At 36.8% G+C, this 20232-nt stretch overlaps 1 protein-coding gene across 8 annotated transcripts in view; it reads left to right on the forward strand.

The window, feature by feature from the left end:
- The window catches only part of RIMS2 (regulating synaptic membrane exocytosis 2), a 367376-nt gene that overhangs the window by 160140 nt on the left and 187004 nt on the right, over positions 1-20232 (forward strand). For 6 of the 8 annotated variants that reach the window (XM_044421757.1, XM_044421758.1, XM_044421766.1 and 3 more), the window contains exons 3-6: positions 12201-12265; positions 13988-14107; positions 15967-16066; positions 18990-19113. In XM_044421757.1, coding sequence (XP_044277692.1) covers positions 12201-12265; positions 13988-14107; positions 15967-16066; positions 18990-19113 — 409 coding nt within the window. Of the gene's footprint in view, positions 1-12200; positions 12266-12379; positions 12589-13987; positions 14108-15966; positions 16067-18989; positions 19114-20232 lie in introns of all 8 variants that reach the window. The other 2 variants (XM_044421755.1, XM_044421756.1) reach the window with 1 other exon arrangement.

Genomic DNA, 20232 nt, shown 5'->3' on the forward strand with positions numbered 1-20232 from the left:
AAAATAACAGTAAACTTTACAGAATAAGCGTTTCACATCCAAAAAAGAAACTCCACATCCTAGTTAAACTTGCTATGGTTATTTGGATATGTAATACTAATGTGGTCACTTTACAGTGCTGTGAATAAATTGAAGAAGTTGCAGGGCTATTTCATCTGGTCTTAATGCACTGAACACTTAAAGTTCTCATTAAATTTAATGAGACCTGAGTATGCTAAGTCAACAATTTTTGTTGTTATTCTTACTTTGTTTAATTACCTGGAGAAGCCTGAAGCAGGCATTACTAAGCTACACTTAATTCTTCTTTTGCATGCGCCCTGTGCATTATTTGTTTCTTCAAAGCAACTTTGTCCTGCTGCTCTCTTAATCTTGGAGTATTTCACATCTTCTAAGTTTATTCAATGCAGTTACTGCACAAAGTGAGAAAAATGAATGAAATCTGTTCACAATGAAATATATGGTAGTGGAAATAATATTCAGGCCAGTAGATTTTTCTCCACTCTAAACATAACTTTGAATAACTACATTTTAATGATTAAATTGTAGGAAAAAAACACATTGTGGGAAAGACAATTTATTTGCCATTTGCCTACTTATGAACACCAAAGAAATGTTCTAACCTTGTTTTCACAAAGCAGCATAAAACAGTATAAAATAGCATAAAATTCAATTTACAAATGTTTAAGGGGCGGCATAGAAATGTTCTAATAATAATAATAATTTATGCATTATGTTATAGTTAATAAAATAATATTATCCTAACATCTGCCTGGATGTTAGGATCATCTGTAACAGACCTCCTCTAAGAGCCCTTGTTGAAAGAGGTGAGAAGGACTAGTATAAGGAGGGCTTTTTCTGGAATAGCGCCCTGATTATGGAACTCGCTCTCCAGAGAGGTGTGCCAGGCACCAATACTTTATTCATTCTGGCTCCAAGCCAAAATCTTTTCAGTTTTAAAATTGTTAATTGGTGTTTTATTTTTTTAATCAAGTACTGGCACTAAAGATTTTTTAATTGTGGTATTATGATGATACTGTTTTATAAATGTTTTTATGTAAACCATCTCAGAATTTTTAAATGAAAGATGGTGTGTGTGTGTGTGTGTGTGTGTGTGTATAATTAAATAAATAATCACAGCCTTAGTATTCTTGTTGCAGAATTGCTTTGCAAAGTCACAAAAAGTCTCCAGACAATACAGGCACTTGCACCCACTTCCTCCCTTTAAACAAACAAAACAAAACCCTTGCAAAAAACCATCACACCAAAAACAAAAAATCTGGGCAAAATGCACATGCGCAGGCACACATGCACACAGGTAAAACCAAACAAAACAAAAAACAAAGCACACACATACAAAAAACACAGGCAAACACTTGCCTGCTATCTTCACACGCCTAACCCCGCACAGATTGCTCCCCTATTCCACCTCTTAGTCTTCCAAAATGCTCTCCACAATTACAGGCTTACCTTTTCCTTTCCCCCTCTTCTGAACATTGTAATGTTTTTCAAAATGAAGCATTAAGCTGCAGCCAGTTGATTTTGGTTCTGAAAATGCTCATAGGCTGGATGCCAGCCTGTTGCTCTATAAGACACCAGATTCACAATGTTTTAAATAAATCAAGAGGGACAGAAGTTGGCCAGTGCCAGTGAAGGTGTTTCTGTCTACTAGCTCGGGGATTCCAGAATTAGAGAGAGAAATACCCAGTATACCTAGGAGAGAGCTACCCAATCACTGAAGTGAATTGAGGGCGTTCTCCTGGTGGTTCCATATGCACCTTGTGTCTGATCGGATTTCACAGAAGGGAAAACATTAAGTGTGGCAGCTCCACTTCCATGGAACACTGCCTGTAGTGCTCAGGTGGTCTAGGACACTGGCTGAATTCATACATAATAGCAAGCCATGCTGGAAACCATGTAGGCATGGTTTGTTATGTGTGAACTCAGCATCTATGGTTAAGAATAGCATGTTTGGTTTCCATGAAATCATACAGAGAAACAACAGTATGTTGTTAGGATTCTGCACTTCAGCATGCCTTGTCATTCTCTGAGACCCCAGTTACAGTGTTTCCACATGCTTTCCACATTTCTTCCATTGAGTTTGGCAGCAAAAATGGCCATTGCTGCTGCAGATGCTCCAGCCTCCATTTTTTGATGTCCTGTTCTGCATAGCAACTGCTGAGGCAGCTGCAGACACGCTCTGATTGGTTGTCTTAGGTGGCTTTTTCCCCTCTGTCTGGCATGCTGCCTTCCCAATGCTCAGCTCCAGCTTTGGAATCTCAGTGTAGCAGAGCATTGCACATGCTGCCTCCAGCAGCAACAACCCTAAAGAGAGCTGTGCTTGGCAGACCAGTCTGCTTACTAAACTTTACTGGAGCAATGTTTGAAAATGGCTTAGTGCCTCAGCTGCTCAGCGAGCCTGTGGTCACTTCACATGAAATCTGCCTTAGACCTGGGGAGTATATGGGCTCTGTGCGGACATAGCCATCAGGGCATTTGCCCTGAGAAGCTCAGGTCTCTTGTTCTGTCTCCCTCCCTCTGTGCTGTTCCTGTCTTGTCTCGGGCTTTCCTGAGGGCTGTCAACAAGCCACCCCCCCATGCCCATCCTACAACAGCTGCAGGAGAAACACATTTCCTGTGGCTAGCCAGAAAACTTTCCTAGGCAGATGCCCACAAAAAGTACCTTTGGGAAAGTCTTTCCAGCAAGGCATGCTCGCAGTGTCCCTACCATGTCCTGCCTGCACGGATGCCTGGGCACAGAGGGAGGCAACCCCTGGCAGTGTGAACAAATCCTGTACACAGGGAAATGTGGACACATGTGCAGGGAAGGAAGTTGTGCGTGTCTGTGTGTGCAGGCACACATGTTGGCACAGAGCAGGACAGCACATGGGAGTGTTCCTGTAATGCTTCTCTAGAGCAACAGTGCTGTTGGAGACAGTAGGCTGTTGCTTTGCTGAGCAGCAGGAAAAAAAAGCAAAACAGCATCTGTCTGAGGCCATGCCCAGGGGAGTGTGTGAGCCAGTTATGGAGATGCAGGCAAGGCAGGCAGGAGCAGTGCATCCTGGCTTTGATGTTCATCTTCAGGGGCTGAAAATGGGATACATGCTGCCATTTGGAGGGAAGATGAAGAAGCAGGGGAAATAAGCATGCATAGAAATCAAACGAAAGTGTGGACTGCAGTAACCGTGCGGTATCAGTGTTATGTGTAAATACAGCCATTGTGTTGCTTTTGGTGCCTGTTGAAGACGTCTTTGTTTCAAGAAGCCCTTCTTGCTGATGAGCCAGTTTCAGTGTAATCCGGTTTTAAAGCATTGTTTTGACTCCTTCATCTGTTTTTATCTTTTTATTGCTCAGGATTCCAGAATCTGACCAAATATGGTATGGTATAAAAATATTATAAATAAAATACACATCCCAAAAACATTTCTTTCCTCCCATAGGAATACATTTGAGAAATTTGCTCCTTGCTTAAGAATAAATGAGGGAGCTTCGGCTTTGGTTGGTATAAAAATTAAATAAATAAAAGAGCTTCACCCTTTGGTGTAGTGTTCTTTGATGGGCTGGGACCCCATGAAAATAGTGCTCCTTTTGTTCACTCCCCCCCACTTCTCATGCTGTTACCTAATGGTCTTTTTTGCCCTGCTGTGCTGCTATCGTTTGTTTTACAAAACAATGTCCCTGCACCCACATCTAGGTGAGTGCCACGGCCTGCTTTATCTTGATGAATCTTAGAAAGGATTGAAACATTTTTCTAAGTCTCATAGTCCTTTTATTAATACAAATGTGTGTTCTTTCATATCAATAGATTGATACAGTGTAACTATTTCAAATAATTCATAAAGACATGCTTAGCTGGATTCTTAATATTGTTATTTCAATTGATAGTCTTTAATTTTGTATGTTAGAATTCTTGTCAATATTTAATGCCACTAATTTTGAAACCACAGGAGAGGAAAGTACAGCATAAGAGCTGTTACTTGGAAGAAATTAAATTGATGAATAATGGACATTTTGTGTAACAATTTGCTGTTAGTCATATGGCTCCTGCTGGCTCTCAGCTTGGAACACATTTATATAATTGCTGCCATGACTAAACCATTCTTCATGAAATCAGACTTTTAAAAAAATCATCTAAAGGTTCATTGTGTGGTTTGCAGATTTATAAAGAAAGTATAAGTGTGTGTATGCATATACCCATGTGCTATGTAAGCTACAGGGAGTTGTCATTCAAGATACCTTTCAGAGCCTCCTTAATACAATCTGTGTGCTGCGTACAGACAGTAAAGTACAATTCCTAATGGCTGTAAATTGTCTTCCATCACTAAAATGAATGTGCTACTTGAATCTAGTATAGGATTATTGCATAGTCTGAAGAAAATTATAGGTGTGGTTCTGTACATTCCTTTATTTATTTATTTATTTATATGGACAAACTATGCATCAATAAGTCATCTCCTGTTCTACACTACCATCCAATTCTCTATTGGATGACATCACACTTAAGATCCACTGCTTGCATTCCTTGGAGATTTTGAGGCACGGTGCCAGTACTTTCTTAACCATAGCTTCTCTTTAACTTAGTTAAATTCTCTCTATCAGTGAGGGGAACTTTGCCAAACTGAATCTTGTGAATACAATCTAATCCTTTCCTGTGTATTTTTGGCCTGAGTGCTAGAAACTGCTAGGGGAGAGAGGCCCGTCACCAATTGCATTGTGTCCCAATTCCACCAGCTTTATCCTTAGGAGTTTCAATCTGTAAGGATTTAAAATATATAGATTTTGCTAATGCAAATTATAGGAACATGTAATAAAGATTGCTTGAGAATGCCAGTGTATGAAAGGTAAGAAGATGTAACACTGTAACAAAGTTACAGTTGCCAAGTCAAATAAAGATAAGAAATCTCACTTCCTTGGTCCAAATTAGGTGTGATGATAAGGAAAGCCAGTGTGGTGTAGTGGTTAAGAATGTGGGACTGAACCTCATAAGATCTGGGTTCTAGTCGCCAATGATCCATGGAGCTCACTGGGTGACTTCGGGCTAGTCACGGATTCTTAGCGCAACCTACCTCACAGGGTTGTTTTGACGATAAGATTGAGAGGAGGAGGAGGAGGTTTATGTTAGCCATTTTGAGTCTGTTCACTGGAAGAGGTTAAGGAAAAAAGATAGGATATAAATACAATAAAAAAAAATAAATTATCATTCAGTGGTCCAACTGCCTTTCTAGCTGGTTTCTTTCTTCTGATATGTTTAAATAATTATTGTTTACCCTAACCTGTCATGTCCTTAGTAATATGCTCCTTAAAACATTTCTTTGCTACTCTTAATGTCTGCTTGCAACTCACACAACTTTGTGCTGCCTTTTGTTTTCCTGATTTAGTCATGATTTCCATTTCATGAAGGAAGCCTTTTTCCATTTAATGGCTTCTTGGTGTCCACTTGTTAACTGTGCTGGTGACTTCTAGGACTTTGTGCTACTTTTCCTAACTTGTGGCTTACATATTACCCATGCCTGTATTACTGTGTCTCTGAGGAATCTTCCAGCTTTTTTGAAGGGATTTAATCCTATTGACTCCACTTTTCAATTTACTTTAATCAGTTCCTTCATTTTAAAGAAATTTCCTCTTGATGTTAAACACAACTGTGTTGGACCTCTTTAGCAATTTTTCATCTAACTGTACATCAAATCTGATAATGCTGCTGTCAGTTTTTTCCATGTGGTTCAGTAACTTTAACATCCTGTCCTGTGTCCTGGGCAACACTACCTTGGATTAAATCCAGGATTGCCTTACCTCACAGTGAAAAGTTGTTCTATGGCACAGTCATTTAGGGCACTGGGAGATTTAATCTCTCTATCAGAACTGGATCATACATTTATCCAATCAGTGTGTGGGTAGTTGAAGTCACCCATTCTTACAGCAATGCCTATGTTGAGGAATCCCTGATTTTATTTCCCATCTCATGTTCACCCTGATCATTCTGGTCTGGAAGATGAAAGCATATTCCTATGAATAAATTATTCGAACTGGGTTTTGTCATCCATAGTGCTTCTGTTGAGGAGTCTGCACATTTTAGATTATCAAGTCTGCTGGACTCTGTGCCCTCTTTGATGTACAGAGCAACACATCCTCCAGGACACCACTGTTCTTCCTATGCAGTTTATGTCCACAGGTGACATTGTTGGTTCTCTCCATTCTACCAGGTTTCCATAACGCCCAATATAGGTAACTTCTTCTTTAAAAGCAGGCACTCCAGCTGTTCCATTTTGTCTCTGAGGCTTCTAGTATTTGCATAAAAACACCTTAACACACTCTCCCACTCCAGCAATGTGTAACTTACATTTTGGCACTTAGGGCTCTCCAACAGATTATCCTAAGCTTGTGGCTTATTTCTTCCCCTCCTACATTTGGACAATTGGAGAGGCTTTTTCCTCTACATCTCCTAGGGATGATTTAATCAGAACCCAATGTTTTCCAGTTCCTCTTGGCTTTCCCTCAGGGTTCAGTTTAAAAGCTGCTCTGCCACCTTTTTTTGTTACTTGACAGCATATTTGCACTCAATTGTGTGTTTAAAAAATAACTAGCTGTTGTGATGGGAGGTCTGGTAATTAGAGGAATTACAGTAGATGGGGAATGGAGAGCTTTTCTTTTCAACTTGATGTGATCCTGTGCTTCTCCCTCTCCCTCTCCCTCTCCCTCTCCCTCTCCCTCTCCCTCTCTCTCTCTCTCTCACACACACAGAGAGAGAGAGAGAGAGAGAGAGAGAGAGAGAGAGAGAGAGAGAGAGAGCCCCCTATTTGTATTTTATCTTCAGAAACTCAGTTAACATCAAATCTAGTCTGGTCATAGCTTGATTTGCTGAGTCTCAAAGTTTTTCCTTATTAGATTCATGGTATGCAAATTAGAAAGAAGTTGCACTGGAAATAATCTTTCTGAAATGTAGCAATTTAAAGCAAGTTTGTCTAAGCCAGCATGTCCCTCACAACACTTAAATATCCAGTTAAAGAAAAGTGACTTGGGGAATGCCTTCTCTGGGAAGTTGTACAAGCTAAAAGAGTATGTCTATGGTGCTTCTTTGAGTTTTCATATTATTTTTCTGTCCTTAAACTATCAATATCTTCAACTTAGATCTATGTTGCTATGTAAGGAAAATCAGACAGGTAAAATCTCTATTACCATCAAGAAAGATAAAGGCATTCCACATACTGTTCTATAAATAGTTTCTAAAAAGAGTGTTGTGCTTTTAAGATTAAGGTATCAGTGGATTTACAATGTCTTATAGAAAGTTATGGAATATGGAAAGTTATGGTGCAAACACATTTGTTTAATATGTCAGTTCTGATCATTGTATTTTAGAAAGGATATTGTAGATGAGGTAAATGTGCAGAAAAGGGCAAGCAGGATGATAAGAATGTCTTAAGGAATTTCATAAGTGCTTTTGTTGAAGAAGCATATTATCCCTCCATGATTTTTTTTTTCAAACCATTGGATTGTGTCCAGTGGTATAATTCTGTTAGCTCAAAACCTCTACTACCTAGCAAATCCTTGTTTACATCATTGCACAAGTGTCATACCTTCTTTTTTTTAAATACTACTTGCCCAGACAATTGCACATTCAGTTTCTGCAAGCGATCGTACAAGCTGTTCTATATCCTTTAGCTTTTGGATTAGTAGTTGTACAAGGCATTCCAAAAGAATGCCTTATACAGGGTGTTTAAAAAGTCATTGCAAAATACACTTGACCTGCTGTTGTATTAATTGTTGCAATGGCTGTAACTTCACTGAGTTGCTTTAGGCAAGTCACAGACTCCCAAACCTATTTCATGGGGTTGCTGTTGTGAGGATAAAATGCAGCTATGTAAGTTGCCCTTGGTTCTTTACAAAAGGAAAAAAGAAGAGATAAATGCAATGTAATAAAACGAATAGTAAAAGTTCTTGCAGGCACTGAATGTCAGTAGGCATACTAGCCTTATAGCTGCATGTGTAAGCCACCTAGGAAGGCCTCAGCAGTTATAGGCAGTTTATAAATACACAAATAATAAATAAATAAATAAAAATAACCAATATCCTTTCTACATTGTCTATCTCTTGTACTATTAGGAATGAATTGAACTGCTCCTTTGTCATCTCTTCCAATGTTTCTAAATTAATATTCCCTGAAATGATAGAGACTTATCTGGTACAGGACATCACAGTTTTCTCTTTCACTATTGTCTCCCCATTGAGGAAGCGAAGACTCAGAGCAAAGAAAAAGAAAAGGAACAGGGTCAGTTTTAGTTTATCTAGGGCCTAACTGTAATAGTGACAGATACTTTTTTAGAACACAGGTTGATGTTACACAGATATTTTTAAAAGGATATGTAAGGGAGCAGTTTCATGTTTTCAGTTTTCTGCCTGGCTGCTTTTCCCACCCAGAAAAAAGCAGCTGGTGAAGTGCATATGGGGAAGAAATTTTCATGGTGTCTTCTTACCACTTTCATATGTGTTCCTCAAGATCTGTTTTCTGACACATGCATTATGTCACCATGCATTTATACATACTGTGCACATGTACGCAAGTGCTAATGTTGTTTGCAAAGGAGGGTAACGTAAAAATGTGGGGAAATAAGAAGTATTGTGATTTCCTGCATTGAACTACTCCCATATTGACCCTATGCATGTCCTTGTAACTGTATTATCTTCCAGTCTGCATGGTAGATTTTTTTCATGTCACTTACTGAATTTCCAAGTCTAAAGCAGGAAAATTAGAATATAAATGGTAGGCTTTGTAATAATTACCACTAAAAGCCAAAATAGATCTGGAATTCCATATTAATTTGCCCCATATACTTTTGAACCAAAATCAGCCGATAAGCAGGCTGCTAGTCTAAGTGTGGGGAAAAAACCACCCAAAGCAAAGCTGCTTAACCTTTTCTCCTCCTGATACTTTCCAGGTCAAATTTGTTTGATTTTCCACTTTTGAGGAAAAGATACCGAGCAGCACTATGTCATTGACCATGAATGAAAACATTTAGAAGGATATTTTTGAAGAGAAAGGATTAGTAGGTGTATAGCATCTGGCCTTTTTCAGTCTAGTAACTGAGGCAGTTTCTCATAATAAAGAAGCAAAATAATGTAACATATAATTTGTCCTTCACCTTAAAAATTAAATAATTCTTGCTTTAAAACTCTTAGTGCAAATAGATGTAGTTATTTAAAACTATATACTGTATAAAGTATTTTATATTTAAGATTATTCTGAAAGTTGGATCTGTCTTAGTACATTTACAGTTCATATTGATTTTCTAAGTGATATCATTGTTTATTTCATAATCAACAGTGGAAACGGATTTGTTCTCTAGTTTTGGTTGCCAGGAAAAAAAAAAACAAAAATGCTAAGCATGATTAAAGGAAGGGGGAGTATGGGAGACATGATTTGATCAATAAACATCTACAGCTTCAGTCCCAGTGAATGGATAGCATATTAAGTTACAGATGAACATCGATTCTAGATAATAATGTTCCTGGACTTGCAAGCACTTTTATGTAAGCACAATACTCTGATTCAGTACAAGAAATGGAAATTGTGCAGATTGTATCATTTTTTTAAAGTAGTGCCCTTCTTCCTCGGAATTATAGATTTATTAGTCTGTTGGATAGTTTTTCAAAATATAACCTACTTAATAACTTATGAGTGGGTCTGCCTTAATACTATTCTGTAGCAGCTTTTGTTGACCCAGTTCTTCAACTAAAAGAGAGTTCAGTAGGGGTATATTCTGACATCCTATATTTTTATTTGTTGTATTAATGAATTCACATGTTTGGGGAACAGGGTGCATATTCACCTGCAACAGAGAACAGAAAAGTCGGTATTCTTTTATATGCAGATGATATAGTCATGTTGGGGTTTGACAATATTAATGCAGAAGAACATTATATTAGGTTCAAGTTTCACATGGGAACATTGATTCTGAGCATTGGTCAACCAGTATTGTCCACTGACTGGCAATGGCTCTCCAATGTTTAGAGCAGGATCCCCCCCCCCCCCAGACACTACCTTTATTATATATGGATGTGAAAACTGTACACTGAAAAAAGCTGACAGGAGGAGAAGTAATGCATTTGAAATTTAGTGCTCGAGGAGAGCTTTACAAACAGCTTGGACCAATAGAAAGACAAATAAGGTGGTCCTAGATCAATCAAACCGGAATTTCCCCTGGAAGCAAAACTGATGAAGCTGAAGCTATCATACCTCAGGCACATCATGATAAGGCAAGACTTCCTAGGGAAGACAATAAAGCTAGAAAAAGTCATAAGCAGAAGAAGAGGAGGAAAACACCATCATCTTAATTGTTATCTTCATTTCTACTGCCCCATAGCTGAAGCCCTCTGGACAGTTATGAGATGGATCATGGTACAGAAATGGAGCAGAATGAAATTGTGTTTTTTAAAAAGAAGTTTGAAATTCAAAAGTGAAACATACAGAGCTATAGATCTTTGTTCCAGATTTCACTTGTGTTCCCGAGCAGTTAAATCCTATAAATAGAGGGCTGCAGTCCTAATGATAATTGCAGATATACAAGAACAACTGCTGCTCTTGCTGTGCTAAACCTCTGAGAAAATTATTTAATTTCTTTACATTTTATCTTGTCCTTGCTACTTCCATATATACTTGCTACTTTGGTATATGTCCACTCCTTTTTTAGACTGTACATACTTCATACATACAAAAGGAAAGGAAAGAAGGGAATAAGATGTGAAATGTTAGCAGATTTTCTAATCATTCTTAAGAATATGTTGATGACAGTGATTATGGTTAGTTCCTAAAGATTTTTTTTTTTTGATAAAGAACAGTTTTACAATTCTTAGAATGTAAAAACTGATCTTTTGTTTGATTAAGTTTAACTCAAGGACTATTTTGTACCCTTTCTTAACAGTCTATCATTTTTCAACAGGTATGTTAACATTTTGAAAAATATGACAGTATAGTGGGATATAGCGTTGAATAATTTAGCTAAGGGGTCTAGATGTCTGCACTAAAATGTTTCCAAATTTTCACTGCAATTAAACTAAATGTATTTTTTGGAATAGTACTTACAATATAGAACACATATAGATATGTATGCATGCATTTGTGTGCACACACTCACACCCACATAATGGTGTGATTCTACTTGATATTTAAATTCAGTGTTTCTGTCTAATTGACTGTCACAAGGAATTTGGCTTATGTGAACATTGCATATTGGGTGGAATGACAAAGCAGAGTGTTCCACCCAGTGTCCCACCCATTTCATTGTCTTTTGGCACCGCTATTATTTGTAAAGAAATACATTCAAATAAAAATAACTGTCTTTTTGTTTTGGCAGCCAAAAGGACTCTAAGACTGTTATTTATTCTAATGTTTAATTGCTGGTATACTTAGATTTCTTTGAAGCCACCCAATATTAGATTTCATAACCAATATCATTTATGCAGATTTCTAAACTCCTAATTGTAGTTATTAAGTTTAGTATTATAGTGCATAAGATAATTGTTTTATTTAAACATTTTCTAGATCTGTATTAAACAGGTTGTATACATTCCAGGATAGTTATTGAATTCATCTTTAGCTAGCTTCAACAATTATACGGGCACCTGATTGTAGTATGAACTTTGAAGGGGACATTCTAAATCTTCAATCTGCTGATTGCATTCCAGTTATTTCAGTGGAACTTATTTCCAGTTTCTGGATTTAAGAATACGTTGAGCATCACAATCCCTAATATTCACTTAAACATAGGCATTGTTGAAAGAAACTAAACACTTTCAGTGTTTTAGGATCTCAGACCCAGATTTTTCTTAAACTCATAATGTTTCTAAAATATTTTTGTGATGTTCGTAATGTAAAGTGATGTTGATAACATCAAGGGTGCAATCATATGCATGTTTAGTCTGAAAAATATCCAACTCCCAGCATTTCCCAGGTAGAATTAATGCAGATATCAGTCTAAAAGCGCATAGGTTTGTACCTTAATTCCATAAATACCTGATCCACTACGTATATAGAATACACACGCTCACTGTCTTTCATCCTTTTGGAATTTCTGCTTTTTCTAGAAACGTTTTTAGTGAACCAAAACATATGCAGGCAGCATGATTTTAAAAATGCAAAACTATTATATCTTTGTCTGTCCTTTCTTTCACCTTTCCTTTACTGCACTATCTTGTCTGTCTGATTCTCACAGGAGACATGGATTACAACTGGGACCATACGTCTTGGCATAGCAGTGAGGCATCCCCAATGTCTTTGGTGAGACATGCGGAGCCTTACCATTCAAGTTTCCTTTGCCATTCCACATTTCCTTTGTTTTATTTACATCTTTGCATGTTTTCTTTTTGTATCCTTTTTATCCCACATCTGTAGGGGACAGTCAAAGGGGAAAAAGAAAAACTAGTGAGCAGGCAGTTTTGTCGGACTCTAACACCTTGTCTGAAAGACAAAAGAAAATGGTGTGTTTTGGTGGCCACTCTTTCGAAGAGGATTTGGAATGGTCTGAGCCTCAGATTAAAGACTCTGGGGTAGACACGTGTAGTAGCACAACTCTAAATGAGGAGCATAGCCAGAGTGAAAAGGTACTGGCTTTGTTGTGCCTGCATTTTAATCTGCTCATTTGGTCTTTGTTTGCTCTCTGTCACTCATTAAAACAAATAAGTAATAAAAAGGCAGGTCTAATCTAACATTTCTCAAGGTGCAGAAAAGAAAAACAAAACCACACCCACTGGATCGGTCTGCTGTTTTTATGCCTGGAAACATAAGTACAAAACATTATTCAGGCACTAAAAGGACACATCACTTTTATGGTCTTACAGTAGTTGGGTGATGTCACCTTAAACCATAAAGTGATTAAACAATAAAATATCTTCTGGATTGGCATGTCTGATTACTGCTATAATGCCCTGGGGTTGAAATTAACCAAAAGTTTAATTCCCAGGTTGGAAACAAAGTGTGGGGAGAGAAAGAAAATTGCATCTGTTTGCACAGAAAAGTTGTTTTTCTTTTTTCCCTTCCATTGCAATATTTGTTCATTTGTTTTGTTGCCATGTCATTTTTGTGATTTGTGGTGTTGTATTTGTCTTTGCCATCTGCTTTGTGTTTTATGCCATTTTTTTGCATTATGGTGTTGTATTTGTCTTTGCCATCTGCTTTGTGTTTTATGTTGTTTTTGCTTCCTGTTTGAGCCTTGTGACATAACTTTCCAGTGTTGTTAAGACATAATGAGGAAGAAATGTGCATGCTAATTTTTGCATGTGTGAGGGCATGAAACTGGTGCACAGATGTGAAAAAGGGCTATGATTACACAAAATCAAAAGTGATTTGATACATTTTGTTATAATATATTCGATATATTATATAGAGAAGTATGTATATATCATTTTGGTAGTAAGGGTATGGGAAACAAATATTGACTGTTCCAATATAACTGCATGGACATATGGATTGATTACATATTATCAAAACTTAAAATGGTATTTGATCGTGAACTTTGGCACCTATAGTTGGAAGCAAAATTGATGCGATTTATTTCCAAGTAAGAATATATTCATGCTGTTATGAAAAAATTTAATACTATATTTTTGGATTACCTGAGAATGTCTCAGCTATATTTAGTTTTAATTCAACCTCTTTTTATTTAATGTGATAATGATTGCCTCAGATTTAGCATTCCTTTTGTCTCTATTCAGTAGGATTTTTATTGTGTATACATAATAATGTAATCCATAAATTGATTAATTGGTTTGGTGCATTTAGCTGTGATGTAGATATATTTGGAATTAAATCATTTAAGGAGATGTCAGAAGTGACTGGGTGAACTAAAAGATTGACAGCAATCTTAATTTCTACATATATAGCCAATAGTAGTGTAATCATAGCTATTTCACAATGATTGGAACTGGCAGCAGGAAATACAATCAGTAATGAGTTTTTTTTTCTTAATGTTACTGATTTCCCCCCTTTAACTGTAACCTGTAGCATCCTGTAACCTGGCAGCCATCCAAAGATGGGGATCGTTTAATTGGTCGGATTTTGTTAAACAAGAGACTAAAAGATGGAAGTGTTCCTAGAGATTCTGGAGCAATGCTTGGACTGAAGGTTAGTAGTCATGCTTTGCCTAGTAGTTTAAAGTGCAGTTCAAACAAGAAATGTTTATTACATATGCAGTCATTATCCTTTAATATATTCCCAGCATTACTGTTTTTTAAAACTCTGGGTACGACTTACAAACTATCATCTAAAGGTACTTTTTAACTTATCATTTTTGTGCTTTACATTAATTTATTAAAAGGAAAATGGCTCTTAATTATGTATTACTAAGTAAAAAACCTTGAGCTCAGCCAACATCAATTAAATGAGGATGAGTTGCAGAAATGCATCTGGTAGAATATACCAAGATTGCCTAAAATAGTAAAAGAAAACTGCACAGATTCTTGTGTGACTGTACATAGAATCAAGACTAGCATATGCAAAAGGGTGAAAAAAAATCATTTATCCATCCATCCATTATTATCCATCAAGGATTAGCAGTTTTAAAAACTGGACACCATATTTAAATAACCTATTCTTCATTATAACATCATCAATGCATTTGATTAATCCAGAACACTATTTTATCAATGAATTACCTAGAATTTCTAATTTGTGCTATAAAGTACTATTAACACTGATGTTTTGCCAGCTAAATAATAAGCAATATTGTGCACTTCTAGATTATAACAATTTATGATAATTATGTTAACCTGCTCTCACATTGTTGGTTGGAACTTTAACTGATCAAAGTTCCATTGACAGAGAAAAGTTATTGCAGATTAAAGTTTGAGTATATCTTCTGTTTGCTTGCTGGTTACATTTAGTGCATAAGTATACATTACACACAAATAGTTGCAGCAGACCACCAGTTGTTGTTTTTTTAAAGGACTGTCTTTTCAGGGCCAGTTTGGTGCAGAAAAGGAACGTCTGTGCCTGTATACCCTTAACTTGTGCACCTTAACTCCTCCCCCATCTGTTTTCCTTTGAAAAACAAAGCTCATGAGAGTATTATTACAAGCAATTGCATGTAATGTGGTTTTGTTTGAATTGTTATATAAGATGAATGTATTATTATTGTATGTAAGGATACTTGATTATTAGGTACTTGTCTGTATTAGTTCATATATGTATGATTTAGCACAATTGTTCAGTTTGTCAAAATACTAAAATAATTTCCACTGCCAGCACTTTTAATGTATTTCACCAGCACTGTTCAACACACACACCCCCCACACGGAGGGAGGGAGGGAGGGACGGAGAGAGGGAGGGAGAGTTAGTTGGTTCATATATTGTTGGGTGCTTTTATTTTTAGCAGCCCACAATACATAGAAATATGTAAGTTGTTTAGCACTGCTGAAGTGGTTTAATGGGAGAGAATTCTTTAGCATTTTGAAATTTTCCCTTTAATAAGATAATACATATTTTAAAATAGTTATCTACTTCAGTGTATACTTCTAAATTCTCATGCCTCTAAGTTTTGTGTGAATGCATATAATCATCACTCTGGTTCTTTCCCCTATGTATGTATTGCTACCCAGACATGTATGAATGCTCAGATACGCAAACAGATATGCTGTATGCAAATTGTAAATTCAGCAGAGGGACAGTCTGCACATACAAAGGTGTGCATTTGAAATTTGCATAAATTATGCTATAAATTCCTGCACATGAAACAGTTTAATTAATTGGGACAATTTATAGAACTAACATATTTTGGTTACAAAAGTTAAAGTGTTTACTCTGGAAAATTCACTCAAGGGAATGATTGGTCAGGTTTTGGTACTTAACATGTCATGAATTCATAGTATATTTGTTCTGCATTTGGGCAGCTGTTTATCACCGATATGAATGAACCTTTCCTAGTAGTTTGTAACTATATGTATATTGCTGTGATTTTCCCTTCCTTTTTTTTTTTTTGCTAATAGGTTGTTGGAGGAAAAATGACTGAATCGGGTCGGCTGTGTGCATTTATCACCAAAGTAAAAAAAGGAAGTTTAGCTGATACAGTGGGACACCTTAGGCCAGGTATGAGAGGAACATTAAGTTACATTCAATAAGTGGAAATCCTCCATTTTGATGTTTAGCTTATTGCACTGTGTGAATTCAGTGCATTGATTGCCGTTGTCCTGCTGAGAGCACTGCCAGCTAAAAACAAACTGTACATACTCTTGCAGAAATTGAGATTATCCCAAATAGAATTTTTTCGGTCTCTGTAGCATATCTTACATGCATTTTATGCAAATTTATACCAGTTATATCTGATAGAAGTACTGCATATAAAATAGGCAATGAAGTGCCTGTTTTCTGAAGTGATATTTATTTATTATATTTATATCGCACTCCCCAGCCCATAATACCCTGTGGGTGGTTATCAAGCAAACATGTTAGGTTGAACTGCCTGATTCTGCCTTATTTTGGAAGCTAAGCATGGTCAGAACTGGTTGAAATCTGGATGTGTGACTTAGGTTGTGAACTGCTCAGAGAGCTTTGGCTGAAGGCCATATAAAAATGCAATGTAATAAAATAATAATATACAATAAAATATCCAAAATAAAAACAAGCACTAAAATATACTAAACGGGAAATAAACTCCAACAATTACAAAAGTTAACCTGCTCAGTACAGCAGCAACAATAACAGTATTAAGATAAAAATATATAAAATTATCCATCTTTTTGTTCTTAAAATAGATGATAAATAAAAAGCCAAAAAGATAATAAAGATAGCAGCATGAAAGCATATTCCAAATATAGAATGCCACTACTGAAAGGGCCGTGCTTTTGTTTACCACCCCCTTTACTTCTTTGGTATGGAGTTCCTTGATAAGGACCTCTATACCTGATCTTAATAGCAGGGTAGGAACAAATGGGGACAGGCGATCCGTCAGTTATATGGTACAACTTGGATTATGTATTGAAGGCAAGAAAAGTGGGGAAGGAACTCTCTCCCCATCCCTCATATTTTTCAATCAAGCTACTGCCAACACATGCTAGTGACTTGAATAAGGAATTAAAGGACAGATAAAGTAAGAAAATTGTCTTCCTGTTGTCTTCTTAAAGCAACAAGATTGAACTATCTGTTCAGTCTGCATTCAGGAAATATAAGGAAAGCTGGATTAGAATCAGGGGAAGGAGTGAAAATTGGTGGAAGAGACATCAGCTGATGACACTCTATTACTGGCAGAGAACAGCAGCAAATAAAAACAACTCCTGATGAAAGTGTGAGAAGAAAGTGTGGAAGCAGGACTGAAGCTGAATATTAAGAAAACAAAAAACAAAAGAATTTTACTGGCAAAAATGAAGAAATTGAAAATGTGAAAGATTGTGCATACCTTAGTTTGGTTATCAGCTCAAATGGATGTATTTATTTTTGCTTTTTTATACTGCAGTCTATAGCCCAGTTTAGGGCTCTCTGGGCAGTGTAGACCACAGTGAAGAAATTCAGAGAAGACTGAGACTTGGAAGGGCAGCAGTGAGGGAACTGGAAAAGTTAATCAAATGCAAGAATGCTTCACTGGAAAACAAGGCCAAGATCATTTACACCATTGTATTCCTGATCATTATGTATGGATGTGAAAGTTGGAGAGTGAAGAAAACTGACAGGAAGACAATTGATGCATTCAAAACTTAATGTTGGAGGGGAGGTTTGCAAATACAGAAACACAAACAAAAGGTTCCTTGATCAAATAAATCTAGAACTTTCCCTAGAAGTAAAAATGACAAAACTGAGGCTGCCATACCTTGGACACATCATGTCACCGGAGAAGACAGTTATGCTAGGGAAATTTGATGGAAGAAGAAGAAAAGAAAGACCAAATAGGAGATGGATTGAGAAGGGAAGCCAGAGCCTTAGGATGTCATGAATAGGGCTTTTCGAAGGGCTTTCATTCACAGGGAGTTGGAGACGATTTGACAGCATTACAACAGCAGAATTATACAAGTCAGCATGCTACTCACAAGAGAAGTAGCAATAGCTGTTAAGCCAGTAAGCTGAACACCGGGTTAAATCATTATCTGTGTCTTTAAACAATTAATGTAGATTTACTATTGCTGTAGTGATGAAAAAGGAACCCATTTCTTTTCATTATTTCTTTTAACCCCTTGTTAAATTATACAATATACCACTGACAATTTAACAACTTAATCAGAACAAGGCAAACTAAATTGAAGTTGATCAAATTAGATCCCATCCTCTTTAACTCACCTCTTCAATCTAGCCCAGTTTGTCTCTCTCCGTTCACTGCCAGTGGGAAACCAACATGCATTTCTTATGTATTATTTACAAATCTAGGTCTGCTCTGAAGGCAGACCCATATCCAGCACATTTTATTTACACTTACCCACACTTACAGTATGAGCTCCATGATATATATTGATATAAATATCAACATATATAGGCATTCAAATTCTATCTAAAATAAAACTCAGCTAAGAAGAAATCAGTTTTTCTGAAGCAGGCTTGGAAAGGAAACTGTACAAAGAAAAGTATCACTCTTGTATTTCTCCCCTTCTTTACTTTGTCTGATATACCTTCTTCAGAAAATTCATTCATGGTGGAATAGATATTATTAACATTGATTCTAACTTTGATTCTTTGATTCTAAGAATATGTATGTAAGTAAGTTCTACTGCAACCAAAGAGCCTTTCTTACAGACTGTATTCACACATTGCCCACCTTATGCACCAGCTAGCTGATCACCCATCTCATGTGCTGCTCCGACCCCTCTCTTCATTGCTTGCCTCTTCATGGCTTGCTTATGAGGCTGGTATCTCTCTCTAACATGTGTGTCTTGTGAGGCTGGCATGAAAACAAAAGGTGAAAAGGCAAAGGCAAGCATTTCCAGATTAAACAAAAAGAAAAGCCAAACAATTAAATTGTCCACACACAAATCATGGTTCATAGGATACATATTCCTTCCCTAGCAGACTTGTATAACTACTGTTTCAGGTGATGAAGTGTTAGAATGGAATGGAAGACTTTTGCAAGGAGCTACCTTTGAAGAAGTATACAATATCATCCTAGAATCCAAACCAGAGCCACAGGTGGAACTTGTAGTTTCAAGACCAATTGGGTGAGTTGTATTAGGGCTACATTGTTTAATTGTTTAAAACATGCACAGACTTTATTTTATTTTGCTTTTTTTTAAACAACAACTTCAAATTGATTATATGAGATCTCACAGAAGTGGGCAGATTTTAATGGATGTTTGTTCCACAATCAGTTAACTTTTTTAACCCTCCACTTGCTTCCGTTCTCTTGCATTGATGCAGTGCTTATTAAAATCTATTCTATGTGATGGTGCTCTTAAAATATTTGTAAGATTCAGACAGGGTTGTCAGCTTCAGGCTAGAATTTATCATACTGATCATATCGTACCAATATTGAAAGATTTGCAATGGTTTCTGGTTTATTTCTGAGTAAAATTCCTGGTTGCCTATGACCAACAGATGAATAATTAAATACAAAACTGCATTATTGTTGCTAGTCAGGTGCTATGCCAGTCTGTCCTAGTTATCCAGGCTTTTAACTAAAAATAGCTTTCCGTCTCCATGTGGGTTGACGTTTATTCTGTACTGCTATTTAGCTTTGTATTATTAATGTTAGGCTGTTTTATTGTTTTACTCTTTAGTGTATATTGAAAGTCACCTTGAATATCTTTATAGTAGAAAGTTGGGCTAGACAAATTTTAGTAAATTAATAGTATCTGAGTTGTCACACTACAAATTCTCAGTGTTCTTACAAAACACGTTTGTACCATTGGATGAAGTGAGGGATAAAATAAACAATTCTCTGTCTTATTCTATATTTTTGTTCACAATTATAGGATAGATACAGATCAGTTTTTAGCACTACAGATTGATTTTTTACATCAGTCCTGTGCAGATCCTTGTTCATGAACATTTCAACACATAGCTCCATGCAGTGCTTTTTTTGTGAAAAAAAAAAAAAAAAAAGGTGCCGGAACTCATGTCACCACCGGCAGTAAGCACTCAGGGCGCGACCACATGCACCAATCCCAAGCCGAGCAGCAGAGCAGCATCCCAAGCCGAGCAGCACCCTCACTATCTCTCTATCAGATAGCAGACACAAAAACAGCCCGCAGGTGCTATGTTAATAATATTTGCTGCTGATCTGCTACGTGGTTCAAAATCACTTCATAAAATCCATTGGGGAAAAAAGTGCCGGAACG

This window comes from Varanus komodoensis, unplaced genomic scaffold (assembly GCF_004798865.1).
Source record: "Varanus komodoensis strain SLA01 unplaced genomic scaffold, ASM479886v1 scaffold12, whole genome shotgun sequence".
NCBI classification, from domain to species: Eukaryota; Metazoa; Chordata; class Lepidosauria; order Squamata; family Varanidae; genus Varanus; species Varanus komodoensis.